Source organism: Phascolarctos cinereus, unplaced genomic scaffold (genome assembly GCF_003287225.1).
Source record: "Phascolarctos cinereus isolate Bilbo 61053 unplaced genomic scaffold, phaCin_HiC Scaffold_726;HRSCAF=1367, whole genome shotgun sequence".
In the NCBI taxonomy this organism is placed as follows: domain Eukaryota; kingdom Metazoa; phylum Chordata; class Mammalia; order Diprotodontia; family Phascolarctidae; genus Phascolarctos; species Phascolarctos cinereus.
This window is the reverse complement of record NW_027556098.1, coordinates 192,102,259-192,120,216: the sequence shown is the minus strand read 5'-3', so window position 1 is coordinate 192,120,216 and position 17,958 is coordinate 192,102,259. Positions and strand designations below refer to the sequence as shown.

Genomic DNA, 17,958 nt, shown 5'->3' with positions numbered 1-17,958 from the left:
ACAATGTCATATATTCATGACATTGTTACTGTATATAAATTAATGAATGAACAAATTAACCAGGATGTTCTCATATTGGCAGGGTTTGAATTCTGTACTGGTAGAGATAACACCACACCAATGATATTATAAATCTATTGCAAACTGGTAGAATATAACTTTCAACATCACAAAGATGGTGATTTAGAATTCACCATCTGTAATTCATGGACAGAATTCAGAAGAAGATGGATTTGTCTTAGGATATGAACAGTGGGGTTGTGTTTACTCCAGTGTTCCAGGTAATGTGGATAAATAGCAGAGATTTCAAGATGGCAAAAGGGTCTAGGGAATGATATCACTTTTAATTTCTTCCTCAATGTTATATATATATATATATATATATATGTATAATATTTACTCCAAAACAATTTTTGCTCTCATTCTTTTCCTTTCAACGAGCTCAATGATAACTTTTAGACAACTTTTAAACCATATACTAGATGTTCACTTATGTTGTAGCTCACATCTATGGCATTTAGGTGATGCAGTGCATACAGAGCTGAGCCTGGAGTCAGGAAGACATGAGTTCAAATTCAGCTTCAGATACTTACTAACTGTGTGACCCTAGCAAGTCATTTAACTTTCGTTTGCTTTTGTTTCCTAATCTATAAAATGGGGAGAGTAATAGCACCTGCCTCCTAGGCTTGCTGTGGGGATCAAATGAAACAATACTTATAAATCACTTAACACAGTGCTTGGCACATAGAAAATGCTAGATAAATGTTAATTATTATTCTATTGGCTTCCATTATCCAAAGAACCTCTGTAATTTATAAAAAAAAACAAACTATAAGATATTCTACAAGTCTTAAATGCCCCCCAAACCATGATATGACATTGAAATCAGTCTTGATTTTACTTATAATTTAAGGGGAAAAAAAGACAATACAGTGGGATACAGTGACTAGAATAAAAGGACATGGGATCAAAACCTGCCTAATTGTTATTACTTTTATGACTTGGGGCAAATCTCTCAACCCTCCTTGTCTTTAATTTCCATAAGTTTCAAAATAAGTGCTTGGCCTATAGGTACTTTAGGTCTCCTCCAACTTTCCGCTAGTCTAAGCCTTCTTTTTAGAGGAGATCTTATGACAAGAATGCTATACTTAAAGTCATATGTACTAGTATGGTACATGCTCTTGAAAGCCAATTGTCAAGACAAAGATCCCCAATAAATTAGGAACTCTTTGTGGGCAGGGACTGTCTTTTGCTTCTTTTTGTATCATCAGCCCTTATCACGGTTTCTGGCACTTAGTAGGCATTTAACAAATCTGTATTGACTGGTTAAGATGAAAATTAGAGTTTTATCTCTCCCTGACTGCTTCTTTCTACTCCCATAGATTTAAACTTAGTTCAATCTCTTAATACTTCATTCTTCTCATCATTGTCCTAGTTGGTCTCACTGCCTCAAATCTCTTACATCTTCGATCTATCCTTCACACAGCTGCCAAAGTGATTTTTCTTAAGTGCTGATCTGACCACATCATTCCTCTACTTAATAAATTCTGGTGGTTCCCTATTGCCTCTAGGATAAACTTTTAAATTCCTCTGTTTAGCTTTTAAAACGCTTCACAATTTGGCTTCAATTGATCTTTCCAATCTAATTGCACCTTATCTTCCCACTCCCGTGCCCCCACACACATACCTGGCAGACTATCTCTGTGTCTGTTCCTCAGCCATTATACTCCATATCCCATCTCTAAGCCATTGTATTGTCCATCCCCCATACCTAGCATGTACTCTTCTCTCATGACCATCTCACAGAATGTTTCTCTTCCTTTAACATGCAGCTAACCAACTCCATCTACATGAAATCATTCCTGTTTCCCCAATTTCTAATGCTTTCCCTTCTTAACTATATCATATTTATTTCTATGTATTCCCTTTCTATTTATTCTGTGTAATAGTTATAAGAATAATTACTTTCTCTCTACCTCCCACCTCCCATTAGAATACATTCTCTTTTGGAGTAGTAATGGTTTCCCCAGAATCTGTCATAACACCTGGTACATAGTAGGAACTTAATAAATGCTCATCAATTGATTCACTTCAATTCTTCCTAATATTCAAAGTCTCTCATAGCACTTGTTTGTACCCCTTGTGCAATGTGTATTATTGATGTATATATTACTTGTGTAATAGTTATATGTATGTATGCAAATATATTATATATTAATTGTTAAATATTAATAACTTTATATTATGCATGTGCGTGTATCTAGAGGGTGTCCCAAAAGTCTTGATGCAGTTTTAACCTACTAAAGCTACATATACACATGTGTGTATGTACGTATATATATGTGTGTGTATATAAAATATCTTGTAATGGCGTGTGTGTGTGTGAGTGTGTGTGTGGTGGGCAGACTAGCCAATGAAGGCCCATTCATTTGAGCATGCTTCAACCTGTCCTTCACTGTGAATTTATACAGAGAATGTGCAGATACTTCCCAGAGGTGAGCCTACTTCCAGTTATGAGTGGTTGAGGGGTCTGATGCTTCCTGGTGGTGGTGATGGAGGAAGATTCTGGTTGGCTACAGAGTTGGAGCAGTCAATGATGCTCCCCCACTGGGCTGCTCATAGCAGTCCTTCCCTTGTACATTGCCAAAAAGGAATATGCAAAAAGTCAGGAAGGGAGGGACACAACCAAGCACCAGTCCCCCAGTCACTCATGGTTAGAAGTAGGCTCATCAAGCCTCTTCATATGGTTGGATTGGGAAATTTGGGTATGCTTTGTATAACCAACCCACTAGGAAAGGAAAATTCTAGCATGCTCTAAGGACTGACAAGCTCCCTTTGGCCAGCTTCCCCATTGTATTTCTCATCAACTAAATTATAAACTCTTTGAAGGAAATTTATCTATGAATATCTGAGCCTTGCACATACATATACACACAAATCTAATATAACACAGTAAACTTGTGCAGAGGAGGTGCAAACAAGTTTGATGAAAGGCTTTGAATATTCAGTGTAAAGTCCATTGATATAGGCCCAATTGAGCAAAACAGAACTATTTTGTGTTTCTGCCTGCAAACTGGCGTTAGGATGGAACAGTCAAAATAAGGGATTCCAAAACTGTCACACTCACAGGATGCTTTTACATGTGGGCTGCACAAAGGGACAACAGTAACAGATTGAAACAGATGTCATGTAGACAAGATTACTATAAGGGGAAAGAAAGAAAATGCAGATAGAAAAAATGAGAGGGAAGGGGAAAAGATCAGGTTTAGAACATTTGTTTCATTAGTAATGGATCCAGTGAAAACAACTCAACTATAATAGCATAAGAATCTGGCAGCAATAAGATTATTTTTAAAATCTGGTTCTTTTCCTATTAGTCTTCAAAACTATGCATTAACACACTCACACACACACACACACACACACATGCACACACAGAGTAGAATACAAGGCATAGGTTTTTTCAGAACGACTCCACTAATTGACAAACAATGAAGTGATCCTTTTGGTTTGACTCATTGAACTGTACCTCTAACATTAATGAAGCATCTTCTTTCCTAGTTATGCCCATAGTTTAATTGATGAATTAGTCCAAATAATATAGTAAAAATACACTGAAGACCTAAATACCATAAAAGGTAGTATGTGCTTAGGACATTAGGAAAATAAGCCACATTTTATATCTGTTTTTTTACACTCAACTGAAGTTGGCAGTGAGACTATGCAAGCCTGCAGGTGTATGCTTACATTAAAAAATTGTGCTTCCAACAAAAGAAATGTCCCACTTCATACATGTCCAAAAGCTATTAAAATATATGTGACTATGCACACCTGCATTATTTGAGACCAAATTGATAATTGTAAACCAGGATGATGATAGAAAGAAAACATTCCCATGTTTAATACCCATCACTGGGCAGGGAGGTATTTATTCTCTGTGGCTAACTTTCCTCAGGCTATAATTCCCTCCTATTTCTCCTCATGTGGCCTGCTGGTCACTCTCCCCTAGAAAATAGCTTTTGATTCAGTTCTAAGGCCATTAAATTGACTGCCAGATTTCTCTTTGCCAGGCTAAACAACTGAGGTTTCTTTCACCTTCTCTCACTTTCTCAACCTTTGATCTTCTTTGTGCTTTCCCTCTGAACTTACTTCAAGTATTCCATGTTCTTTAATTTATGGAACTCAACTTGAACCAGCTACACTAATGAAGACAGAATGGGTGAGAAGAAAACAACCTCACAGTTGTTTCCCTCATTCCTTCCTTCCCTCCCTCTCTCCTTCCTGATTTCCTATTTATTTAAAGCATATTGTATTTTGGTTTGATACCTTTTCTCCTACCATTAGTTATTAGTGTTTCTAATATTTCCTTTGAATAAGGATATAATTTCTCTTTGTAGCATGGGATGATGTCTCAGGAGGTCACAAAGTTGAAAGCAACATTAAACTATGACCTTTCTTTCCTTTTCTAGTTTCATTTATTTAAAAATAGCAATACCTTCAATTAAATTCTTAGGGACTCAAAGGCCTCCCCATTATATGATTATATTTGTTGTAATACCAGTGTTATTATTCCCTCTTTTCTAATGAAGAAAATAAATCACTGAGGAGTTAATTGAATCCAGTGACCACCCAGCAAGCAAGTTAGAGACTTAACAAATGAAAAGCCACTGACTCATAGGATTATAAAGGTAAAATTTGCAAGGACCTTAGAGGCCATATATTATATACTACAAATAGTACATACATAGGCCATATAGTACAACCCCCTCATTTTATAGACGAGAAAACTGAGACCTAGGGAGGATAAATAACTTGCTCAAGATCATATAGATAGTAAATTTCAGAACAAAAATTTGAACTCAGGACCTCTGAATGTGCAGCTAGTGGGTGTTCTTTCTACAGTATCACACTATTACCTATTGCTAAGAATCATTGTGGATGAATCAGGAAAATGTTCAATATTCCATTTTACTTTACTAAGCAGAGCTCCCTATGTTACCTGGAATCAGTTATTCAGTCAATAATCATTTACTAAATGAACACTATGTGCCAGGCACTGTGCTAACTGTGGGGGATAAAAAAAGACAAAATAAGATCCCTGCTCACAGTCTATTGGGGAACACAGCTATGTACAGGATACAGAGGATAAATTTGAGATAATCTCAGGGGGCATTAAGAGGGATCAGGAAAGGCTTCTTGTAGAAGGTAAGATTTTAACTGGGACTTAAGGAAGCTAGGGTAGCCAAGAAGTGAAGATGAGAAGGTAGACAATTCCAGGCCTAGTGGACAGCAGATGATACAGTGAGCAGATGATACAGTGGTCAGGAGATACAGTGAAGAATTGCAAGAAGGACAGTGTCACTGTATTGCAGAATATGTGGGAATAAGGTATAAAAAGACTGGAAAGGTAAGGGCCAAATTATGAAGGCCTTTGAACACCAAACAGGATTTGATCCTGTTTGTAATAGGGAGCATGTGTGTGTGTGTGTGTGTGTGTGTGTGTGTGTGTGATGTGTGTGAAAAGGTCAGACTTGTGCTTTAAGGAAGATCAGTTTGACAGCTCAGTGAAGAATGGACTGGAGTGGGGAGAAACTTGGAGACCAACTAGAAAGCAGCCTGTTATAATTATCCAGGAGTGAGATGATTAGGGCCTATAACAGGTTAGTGTCAGAGGAAAGAAGAGTGCTAGAAATATATAAAACTAGCAATTATTATATCCTCAACCTATCCAAGTAAAAGACCTCTAATTTTTGGTAACAGTAATGAGTGAAAACAAGCTAGTCATATCAGAAATAAACACTATTTTATTGCTTTTGTTTTTATAATTCCCATTTAAATATTTTCCTTGTCAAAATTTCTTTGATCTTTCTCCCAGTTTCTTCATCCTATCTGTGCCTCATTCATCTTTCCTCAGCTATGCTCTTCCCTGAAGATGCTGTTTCTCTCTGTTGTAGAAAAAGTGAGATGGATTCTAACTTTAAAATGCTGAGATCAGACTTCAACTGACTTTCAGAATTCTGTAATCTTGAGGCAAATCTCAGCAATGGGAGTGAAGGAGAAAAAAGCAATAGTTTCTGCTTTTCTCTGCATTCTCCCTTGGAGAATCTCAAATCCTGCATGCTTGGTAGCGTTTCCTTATTGGATCAGCATTACAGCTGAATCTACTTGCAACTGATGAGCCGCTTGTCAATTGCAGGCCTCCTGAGAAGCACTGCTGACCCAATAGAGTAAAACATGGTTAGGCACTTTTTTTTCCCCTTTCTGCTTGAGAGCATCTTCATTTTGTCTAAGGTTGCCAGAACCTTACTCTAACACTAGGATGGCAGGGCACTAATTTGTCTCAGGAGAGTGAATAAAAATAGAAACTATGGCAAAAATAAAAATGAATAAAAATGAATTGTTTTGCTGTATCTTAGCACATTTGTAGAATGAATACTGATTTTTTTGTTGTTTACAAAGTATTTAAGGTCTCAAGTTTTCCTTTTTCTTTTTTCTTTTTTGCCTTTCTAGGTATGAATAATTAGATTTTTAACAATTTTCATCATATGGTGGACAGCTTAAAGGATCTGGTCAGTTTCAGTGTCTTAAGATCAGATATCATTAGGACCACTATAGAGAGATGCACTTTTGTTTTTTATTAACTTATAAATTTTAAAACTTCCCAAATGTTTATTAATCGATGTGTCATGCATAATATCTAGCTTTTTTTTTTACAAGTTAAAGCATTCCTTCTTATTATGGTATTAACAGAGATGCAGTAAAACTTTAAAATTACAGCATTTCAGAGGTCATTAAGTTAAACAAAGGACATATCATATAATGTAGCTTTACATTTTAAAACACTCTATGGTAACTAGTTTCCTATGTCAGATCTTTGTAATTTCAATTGCATGCATAATTTAGCCTATTCTTCATTACTTAAATAAATTTACTTCCTTTTACTTCATACTATGTAAGTATGTCCAAAGTATTCACATTATAACTCTGTTGTATCTTTTAGAAAAATCCTCAGTTCCTATTATTTTCCTTTTATGTAAACTGTGCTAAAGCTACTAACAGAATATTATATCAAATATTTTAATTGTGAATAACTTTAATTGCAACTACAACCATTCAATGCATATAACAAGTAATAAAGACTTATTTTATGGTGATGATTACTGAAAGGTTAAATACTGATTTCCTTTAATTTTAATTATTTAGTTATTAGGGCATCCAATAAAACCTCAGTGAATCCAGAAGCTTTAAAGTACATGACATAGTGTAAGATATTCAAAGCTTTGTTCTTTTTAGTACCATTTTAAGAGGTGGGGAGAGAAAAGGGGTGGGGTTATCCTTCAGCCACCCACATAACCCTGGTTTTCAAGAGTAATACTAGTTTAATACTAATTTTTACTGCAGTCTCTGCTGCCTAAGAAAGTCTGTGGGTGGATAAGATGTTATTATTCTTCCTACACACACACACACACACACACACACACACACACACACACACACACTCTTTCTTATTTACAGCATCAAATATCCAAATATACATGTACTTGAAATATAATTCCTATTCTCTGAGGCATCTTCCAATTTTTTTGGGATTTGCTACCCTGTTCTGTCACATTTCATCTTGGTAAAAAGTACTTATAAATAGCAATTAATTGTAGTTCATTCTAAATGTTTCAGTCAACACATGAGATTATTTGATACAAAATGTTTTGAACCAAATATTTCATGTTTTAAAATGGAATGATAAAAACAGTTCAGTTTATTATTTTCTAAATGGACAATATGTGTCATCTGTGCTATTGAAATTCCATTTTCATAAAAAGGAATGAGCCACTACATTGGGAAGCATCAATACATGAGATTTACATGAAACATCTCCAGCATAGACATGGAAATTCTATGCATGTCTGCACATGTTCAGGTAATGTCCTATGTAAAAAACAATTTTATACAAACACTGAACACAACTTTAATAGATTCCCCTATCCACACAGATCAATAGTTACGTATTTTTAAGTTCCCCATAGAATATGCACAGATCAGTTAATATGCATTTTGTAAAGGTATTACTTTCTTTTTATACGACAATAAAAATTCCTCCCCAGTTGCAGAGAACTACAAATATTATGTTCTTACCAGGAGTGGTTTTAACAATTAAGGAAATCACCTAGCCCAATTTTAAATGCTAGGAACAATGCCCTCCCTTAAAAAAGCTATAAAAATTAGGAAAAAGTTGAAATTGAACTGTTGGAACTCAGAATTGTGTGTTTAAATTACAGTATTTGTCACATGATAACCCTCTCCGTATGTGTATGTATTTGTGTTTTACAAGAGTATTTGTTAACTTTACTATTTAGACAAATGCACACCTAGTTGGAGCTATTTAACTTGTATTAAAACTTACAAAGGGCTTAAAACAGTGTTAGACAGCTGCATCTGTAAGTTAGTGCACAGATATTCCTAATTTTGCCAAAGCCCTGGAGGGAGGTGCTTCTTTTGGCTCAGAGTATCTAATTTATGGGGCAACTGTAATAACTGAACAACCTCAACTAATTTCATTATGCTCAATTAACTGAAAGGAACACAATAACACCCAACTGTTTCAATGCCTTAGAAATATGGGCCCAATTCAAGGGCTGATAAAAATCTACCATTGTAACAGTGAATGTGCAACCCCAATTATTCAATAAAGAGGGTTTCAAAATACATGGGATTAAATTTTTTTTGAGTTCATTCTATACTAGGCTATAATATTCTGGATAGCCAGTTTATCATTAACTTGTAACAAAGTAGATTAAAAAACACATCAAGTTTTTCATAGTAAAATTGCACAGGCTAGAATTCACACACATGTATACAAATTCATACACATTATACACATATGGATATATACTCTTTACCATACCTTTCAATAAAATAATAGCTAATTTAAAAATATGATGCTGAAACTGTTTATGTTCTCTGTATTTATTCTGTAGCATGCATTTTAAAATATTATTTTGGTTCATTTATTCTCCAAATTAAAAATTAAAATGAAGGAATGGGAGAAGGAAAAAAAAGAAACTAAGAAAAAGGAGAGGAGAATGTGATTGATCATTGAAATTTCATGATATTGATTTATAAAGTTCAAACTTTTGAAGTTAGAATGTAAATTATGCATGAAAAAATCAAACTTTGTTCGGACAGAAGCACAAAATTCTTAAACCAATGAGCTAAGTTAAAGCAAGCAAGAAACAGACACTGAATTCACATTCACTTATATGAAGTAATATAAGACTGAATGCAAACCATAAGCCACCTGCTTCTGATGAGAAAAGAGATGAAAGGAAAAAAACAAAGAAAAACATAACATGAGATATGAACAAATTAAGAGATACAGAAATGGACAAATGATGAGTCAGGTTCCTATTCAAAACATAACAACAAAATTCTGAGTATATCAGTAGTACTAGTAAAATGTTTGATTCACAAGTTTCTTGTTTCAAGGATCCTAGAAAATAATCAAGTTTTGTTGCAGAAATGGTACGACACGGCCGAGACAATGTACTTTAAATTGAGTTGTCTATACAAGAATCAAACAGCTGGAAAACATACAGAATTTTGCATATAAACAACTTCCACAGGGAACATTTTCTAAATTCATCAATTTCTTAACATTTTAATGGTGAAACACCCATGAGAGGAATTTTGTTTAATGACTTCATTTGCTTTTCTAGCTCCTGTTTTCAAAACCTCAAGGGAAACTTTCTTAGGAGTGGTATATTAATCAGGGAGCAAAAATCTTTATCTTCTTAGAGGTATTGAAAGATTGTGGCCTATAGCATATCATTTGATGTTGAAACTACATTTCATGCTCTAGTGACACTCACTTTTGACTAGAGTATTGTATTATAGCTTTTATGGAAAAACTATGCACTGACTTTGATTTCACATGATGAGGTGCTCTATTTCTCTATTTAGGCTACTGCTCAGGTTGCCAATTAAGTTTTAGATTATTTAAGGCAGTTCTGTAGATCTTTCAAATTCAATGTGCCAACTAGATCTTATCTACTTCACAGATTCACTTTCTAAGCAACTGTCTAGTCTCTCCATGGTTCTCTTCTACTTGTCTTTTGTTAAACTCAAATTCTGCTTTTAACTTGAAATTATTTGGAAATCATGCTTTCTGTTGCTATGCAACATAAGGCAGAAATTCATTATCTTAGAAGAATGGCCATGCTCATAGCCACCATATTTTTGTTTAAATCAGACAACATATTATCCACTTTTCTTGCTCTATTTATATAATCTCAGTCCTCGTTGCTTTTCATCTGCAAAGGTACCTTAAAAGAGGCTCAATAAATAAGATCTACACTGAACAATTAGTATATAAAATTGAGTTTTTGAGCCTAACTTGATTTTATCCTTAATGTTTTTTAAACACAAAATAAAGTTTGAAAATAAGTCATATTTTGATAATTTTGGCCAATGTTTAGCTAAATTAAAAAAATAAAGATGTGATCTTCCTTTTCATTTATTTAAATTCTAGACAAGAAAGATTTTTATTTTTCATGTCATTTTTCTTGTGTACAAAGTATCTTTTAGTTTCACATTATGGGTCAATTTTTTTTTAGTGAAACATTTTAAACTTGGACATTTTTACTTGATTGATATTCATCAAAAATAGAGTGCATTTTTAAAAAATATGATGTTTAAAAAACTTCCTCTAGAATTATTTTAGGTATTTCCAATCACTTTCTGGAAATTTACATCAGGAAGCTTATCAATACTGAAAATCTGTCGAGGGGTTTCCAAATAGAAAGTATATATCGACTCTAAAGCATATGAATGAACTAGGAACAGTAGATGGAGATAGAATTCTTGATACAGCTTGTAAATAATACAAAAGTATTTGTATTAGATATAAATATACTTAACTAATGACATATAATATTCATCCTTGCCAAAAATTCAGATGATATTTCCAGAAATTATAAGAAAAGTATAATGTACCCATTTAACAAATATGTATGCATAATTTTTCAGACTTCTTATAAAACAGTTCCTACCTCCATCTCCAGATCCTGATCCTGCATCTGAAAAAATAAGGAAATAATGAGTAAATGTATAAGATAGCATTTTTACTTATTTTATGTCTATTGTAATAGCTACGGCTGTTACATCACTTGAGTAGATTACAGATGTCTAATATGACTACTTGATTTCTTTTTACGAGGATGAACTTGACTTTTCATTTTAATTATCTTAGTAAAAACTAAAATTTTCTTTTTTGCTCTTATGAAATTTAATATTTCAGAAGTTTTAAAAGTGTCTCCAAATTTCAGATTTAACTTGTATTATATTTGCTGGGCAAAATCCTCTGTATTTACTTTTAATCAAGTCAAATTCAGTATTAAACAGAAAATAAAAATTACAGTGGAAAAGAGATGCTTGTAACAATCAGTGAGTTGTGCAGATGCAACACTCCAAGGAATACAGCAGCATAAACACTTAATTGGTATTCCTATCCTTGCAGATTGGATGCATAGAAAGAGAGGAACATTTTTAAAAAATGAATATCTTCCTATTAAATTGCTAATATTTTTCACACATATGTAAGTAATTATAGACTATATCTACTGAAGGAACTGAAATCACTTTTTTCCTTTATGAAGTCAGCATAATGCTAAGCTCAGTTTTCCCCTTTGTACTAAGAAATATGTTTTCCTGGTTCATCAGGGGGAAGCAGTGTCTCTCTACTGCTCTTTTCTCACATACTATTCTACCTGAGTAGAGCTGTTTTTCCCTAGGAGCTATGTTTCCAGATGCATTCACTAGATAACTGAACCCCACTCTCTGCTCCTTTAGTCCCCCAAGTCCCTGTGCAGAAGATTTGGGTTCTGGAGAGAAATGGAGGCTTTCACTACAGTTTATGTTCTAGCTCTGATATCCTATTTGAGCTAGATATGCCTGAGGCTACAAACTTGTCCCTGCAAAGTGTGTGTCTGTTTCTATGTGGTAAGAAACAAGACATACCTTTCCTTTCTGCCTCTCAGTCCTTTTTGTACCTCCCTTTTCATTACAAAAATATCCTTTGGTGATACTTCCATTTTGCTAGTTACAGATTAAGACAACTATTTAGATGTAAAAAACCACTTGTTCAGTTGTTCCCCTTATAAAGTTGGCACTAGGGAACAGTATCTACCTCCTATGGTCAACTTTGTTATATTCACTTTATGCTCTGTCAGAGAACATGACTTGTCCTAGGAGGAATGAATGGCCTACAGTATATTTTCAAGTTCTGTAATAATAATTAGGCCATATTATAATAGTTTTGTGAGTTACTATTAGAATGTTATTTTATTATATTTTGCCTCAGAATAAATAAGAATATTTCTATTACCATATTTAAAACAAAACTACCAGTATCTTAAAATAGTAGCTTAATCTATCAAGAGAATTTCTATCAAGCACTTATGTTTAAAGAGAAAGAAGAATGAAAAGCACATCAAAATTTCATAGTATTTAAAGCTGAAAGATCAATGGATAGTGGAATATTAACAAAGTATTCTCATTCATAGAAAAGGAAACTAAGACTCAAAGGGAACAAATGACTTTTCCAAGGTCATACAGGTGTTAATTAGTTGGTTTTCAAAACCAGGTCCTCTGACCCCCATAGCCAATGTTCTTCCCATATGATGCTCTTTTCGTCAGTAATGTATTTTTCTAGACATAAAAGACTTCAAAGACTCATCTAAGTTCTAGCTTGACCCAAATAACAAATACATGAAAGAAGGAGTGAATGAATGCATTGGGGAAAATGACCACTGAAGCTCACTGTATATCTCTTAGATAGTTTTGGATGGCTAATCCTACTCAACCACGACAATTCTCAATTGCTTGAAGACAACAACCATATTTTCCATGACTTCTCTTTTTCATGCTAAATAGTTATAATTTCTTCAACCAGTCCTCATATGAAAGAATTTCAAGTCCCTCCACCATCCTAGTTACTTTTTTTTCTGGACATGCTATAATTTATTGATGGTCTTCCTAAACTTACCCACTCAGTTGCTCATGATACTCCACATAAGGTCTGGCAAGAGAAGAGAATGGTGCAACTCTCACCTGCCTAGTTCTTGACACTCTGAAATTTGAAGTTGCATTACCTATCCTTTTAGCCTACCATGTCTCCCTGCTGCCTTTCATTGACCTGAGAGTCCACTAAGACCTTAGGATATTTTTCTACCCAAAACATTATCTAGCCATATTCAATCAATATATAGTTATGAAATGTTTACTAAGTGTCAGGTGCTGTTGTAAGTGCTAAGGATGCAAAGAAGGGGAAAAAAAAAACAGTCTGTCTTCAGGAAGATCTCATTCCAGTGGAGGATGGCAACATGTAAATAACTAGGTACAACTGTTACTCCTATATGCTGCCATTATATGAGAGTAATAAATGATGTGAGATGTTGAGCAGACCTCACTAATAAGAAGACTTCTCCCAATCCAAAATCAGATTTCTGGGTAAATTCAATGTTACAAAATAAATAGCTCTATCTTTCAGTGCTGTATATTTCTCAGGATCACAACTTGCAGCCTCCATCCAGTGTCACAGAGAATTAGAAAATAAATGGCAAGTTTATGGAATGAAGATTGGGATTCCATTTGGATATCAGAAGTCAGAACCCCAATTTATTTACAGTCAGACCTGGTTAATATAAATCACTTTTGTACCTCCATCATTATTCAAATCAAAAACCCTTCAGATTTACAAGTCAATGGAAGGTGCATTCTGCAAGACTGATTTACTAATTAAATCTTGTAGAAGTCTAGATGTGTGGATGAGTCAAGGATAGATTGCTCAATTGTGATTAAATTTTCTACTTGACTAAGTGTTTATTTTCATAGTATTATCAATACATCAGGGAGCAGGGTATTAAGACTTGAAGAAAGTATGGGAATGAAAATGTATATGCTGATGACAGCTTGAAATTTAGCAAATTGGGAAGTGATACTAGGCTAGCAAGCATCACTAGCCAAATATAAAATCCCAGGACTTGTTTACCTGCTGTGCTCCCATTTGATATGTCCTTCTCAATCTCTATTGCTTTGGTATTTTTGCCTGGAAGCTGGCATCAGGGGTTCACTGTCCCCTCCCTCTTTTTCTAATCCTAATGAGTCATTACCCAGTTATTTTCTTCTTAGGTTACTTGATTTCTGGCCATTTCCCCCCAATAAAATTGGTATGGTAGTCTCAACTCTCCAATGTTTTGCTTACAGTACCATTCTGGTCCTTTTGAATTTTTCCAATTGAGGAAGGCCACCCAATGATGCTCACACTTCACTTCTAAATTGTTTTTATTACATTCACTCTACAGGAATAAGCAACATTGATGGCTTACCACATAACAATACTAACTTTATCAAATGAAAACCTAGAGGAGTCGGCTTGTTTCACTACAAACCTCACCACCAACACTTTTATAGAACCTCAGAACTGGAAGGTCTTCAGAAACCATCTAGTCTACTTGGTAACCAGACTAAAATCCATCTTATAACATATTGGACAAGTGTTATCCAGTCATTGCTTAAAAATTTCTAGCCATGGGGCACTCATCAAAAGTATGTAGTGGTATAGTGGATAAAGCACCAGGCCTGGAATTAGGAAGAGATGAGTTCAAATCCTGCCTCACACACTTACTGTCTGTATGACCTTGGGCAAATAATTTAATCCTGTTTGCCTCAGTTTCCTCATTTGTAAAACATCCTGGAGAAGGAAATGGCAAACCATTCCAGTATCTTTGACAAGAAAACCCCAAATGGGGTTATGAAGAGTTAAACATGTCTGAACAACAACAACCCATCATCTCATCCATTCCACTTTTGGATAGTTATAATTATCATTCTTTACTAAGAGCCAGAATTTGTGGGCATGCCAAAGGGTTCTCTCCTGGGCCCTCTTCTCTACTGTTTTGCATTGGTTTTTCTCTCATTTCTATAAAGATGACCCTCAAATATACATTTATTATGATCATTTCTTTTGTGAGCTCTAGTGCTATATTTCTAATTGTCTGTTAAACATCTTCACTTGGATTCCCAAAGGCATTTAACACTTGGCATATTGAAAAGAGAACTGATCATCTTTTCCCCCTAATCACCATTACTTTATTATCTCTGTTAAAGACACCAGCAATCTTTCAGCGACCCAGGTTTGCAACCCAGAAGTTATCCATCACTCTTGACATTCACCTCTCTCCTAATAGTAAATCACAGGCCAAGTCTTGACTCTGTCTTTGCAGTATCTCTTGCATTGATTCCATTTCCCCAACTCATACTACTACCACCGTAATGCAGGTCCCCACCACTTCTCTCTTAGATTATTGAAATAGCTTCCAATTTGATTTCCTTGCATCCACCCTCTCACTTCCTCAACTTATTTTTCATTCTGCTACTAAAACACAGTTCTCATTACGTCATCTCCCTGTTTAAGAAGCTTTGGTGACTCCCTAGTGCCTTTAGGATAAAATATATTTATATCTTTAATGTCTCTACTTGACATTTAAAAATCTGAATCATCTTTCCAGATTGATTACATTTTGTCCCACTTCACATATTCTATAAACTGGGCTAATGCCCTATTTGCTGATTCCTGTACATGACATTCCATTTTAGGTCTCTGTTTTTTTCCCAAGCTGTACTCAATGTCTAGAATGCTCTCCCTCTTTATTTCCATCTCTTGGAACCACTCGTTCCTTTTAAGATGCAACTGAAGAGATTCTTTCTACTAGAAACTTTCCTGGTTCCCCCTGTTGTTTGTCCTATCCCAGAAACTACTTTATATTCATCTTGCATACATTAAATATTTACTTCTGTGTTTATGCTGTTTACTTACATAGAATGTAAACTTCTTTACTGTATTTATGTTTCTAGCAGTTAGAGTCATGCCTGGCACATATTAAGCATTAAGCCAATACTCTATTTATCTTTATAGGGCAAGGGCTATTTCATTTTTGTGTTTGTATTCCTAGTGCTTGGCACAGGGCCCAGAACATAAGTAGGTGTTTACTAAATGCTTGCTAAATTGAATTGATTGCAAAGCTGTTGACTCATATTGAGTTTTTAATATAACCAAAACACCAGATCATTTTTTAAAGGCAAACTGGTATCTAGTCATGCCATTTCCCATGTATTTTTTGTCAAGTGTCTTCTCTCTTGGACCCAAATGCAAGAATTTGCACTTAGCCCTATTAAAGGGCCTATCAATATTTTTTCAAATCATAGCTTTTATCTCTTGTATTGGATCTCTCCCTCTGTTTCACCTGCTAATTTGATAACCAAATTTCCCCATTTCATCAATAAAAATTTAAATTACAAAAGACCCATATAGGAATCTCTCCACAGGAAACCTCCCTTCAGGTTGATATTTAGCCATTAATAAATATAGTTTGGATTTTAACAAACATCTAATTCATTTTGCTTTTAAAATAAAACATGTCCAACAAATGCCCAAATAAATCTTCTAAGGTACAAAAAATAAATTATTAGTGGTTTACAAAAAGGAGGGGCATATTCTTAAATTCTGAAAATATGGGCTAATAATGTCCTTGATATGTGACCAGAATTCATTGACTTTCCATCTTGATTCTATTTACATTTTTCTTATCATTGTATATGCTATTCTTTTGGCTTTCTTCACTATGCACCATTTCATAGAGGTTTTCAATATCTCTCTGATCACTACACTTTGGTTTCATTCATTCACACAGTTCTGAATATACATAACTGAACTAGTGTCTAGCCTACATTTCTCAATCTTGTCTACAAGGATTAAGGACTTAGTCAAATCCTTTGTGAAGAATCTAGGGGATGTATAGCTACTGCGTTCCTCTGAAATTCTTTTTCAAGAAAGGAAGTGAAGTTGTCTGTTATGATTGTTTCTTGATGAAGCCCTCTTGCCTTTTTGTTCTTCCTTTTCTGGACAATCACTAGTCATCCTTTTAATAAAATGTTGCAAAAACTTGCCAAAAATGGGAGCTAAGAGCTTTGGATTAGGTTTTTAGAATCCACTTTCTTTCTTTTCTCTCTTTTTCTCTTTTTTAATCTTCAGAGGTAAATTATCTTTGAGATGGGGTCAATCATATTTATCCATACCTGTCTCGCCTTGATGAATGTTATGATTCTTTTATGCTACTCCACAGTACCATAGGATCAAAGACAGCTACAAATAATGAGCAGCTTAAGAAATATCATAATAAAGCGAGAGGGATTTTCTACCTTCCCTCCCTTCTTTGCCACTATGACCACCTTCTACCTTGAACAAATAAACCTATTCCTTATTGCAGAAGTATTTGTTATTTTATATGAGTTTTACATAGCAAAAGACTTTTCCTGACAGTACTTTTGTTAACAATGATTCTTAGACAAAGCCTGTTTTTATAGCATTATTATTTTCTTTTGAAAATGCTCAGATCATTCAATCTCTCAGAAAGTAGCACAGCTCTCCTGAAAGATATTTATTTCCTGTTAGCTGCAACTATCAAAGGGCACTGTGTCATATCAAGTTTTCTTTTTCCTAATGTACTTCTTTATTGACTCCATCTTAAGAAAAAAAAATCAACTTCAGTTTAAAGATTTCCTTCAACAACAAAGGCTTTCTCATTCTCTTCTTTTAAGTTAACTTTTCCACCTGTGCTATTGGTCTGTACTAACAAAGTGACAACACACAAAAGGACAACAGGAAGAGCTCTGACACATATTAAGTCAGTTTTCCTACTCATTTTCTTTTCTGTAAACCAAGGGCAGTATAAGAAAAATGGTTTTTAGCCTCTAAGGTTAACTATGCCAAGAAAAACAGATGACTTCAGAAATAACATCCATTACCATATCCTGCAACAGATTTTGCCAGAAAGTGAGAGTTGTATTGTGCCAACTTGACAAAGCAAGCCACACCTTCAATTCAGAGCCCATACCTAAGATGCT

At 34.6% G+C, this 17,958-nt stretch overlaps 1 protein-coding gene across 1 annotated transcript in view; it reads right to left on the bottom strand.

The window, feature by feature from the left end:
* The window catches only part of TMEFF2 (transmembrane protein with EGF like and two follistatin like domains 2), a 302,147-nt gene that overhangs the window by 270,262 nt on the left and 13,927 nt on the right, over window positions 1–17,958 (bottom strand). The window contains exon 4 of the mRNA XM_020993631.2: window positions 11,046–11,072. Coding sequence (XP_020849290.1) covers window positions 11,046–11,072 — 27 coding nt within the window. The remainder of the gene's footprint in view (window positions 1–11,045; window positions 11,073–17,958) is intronic.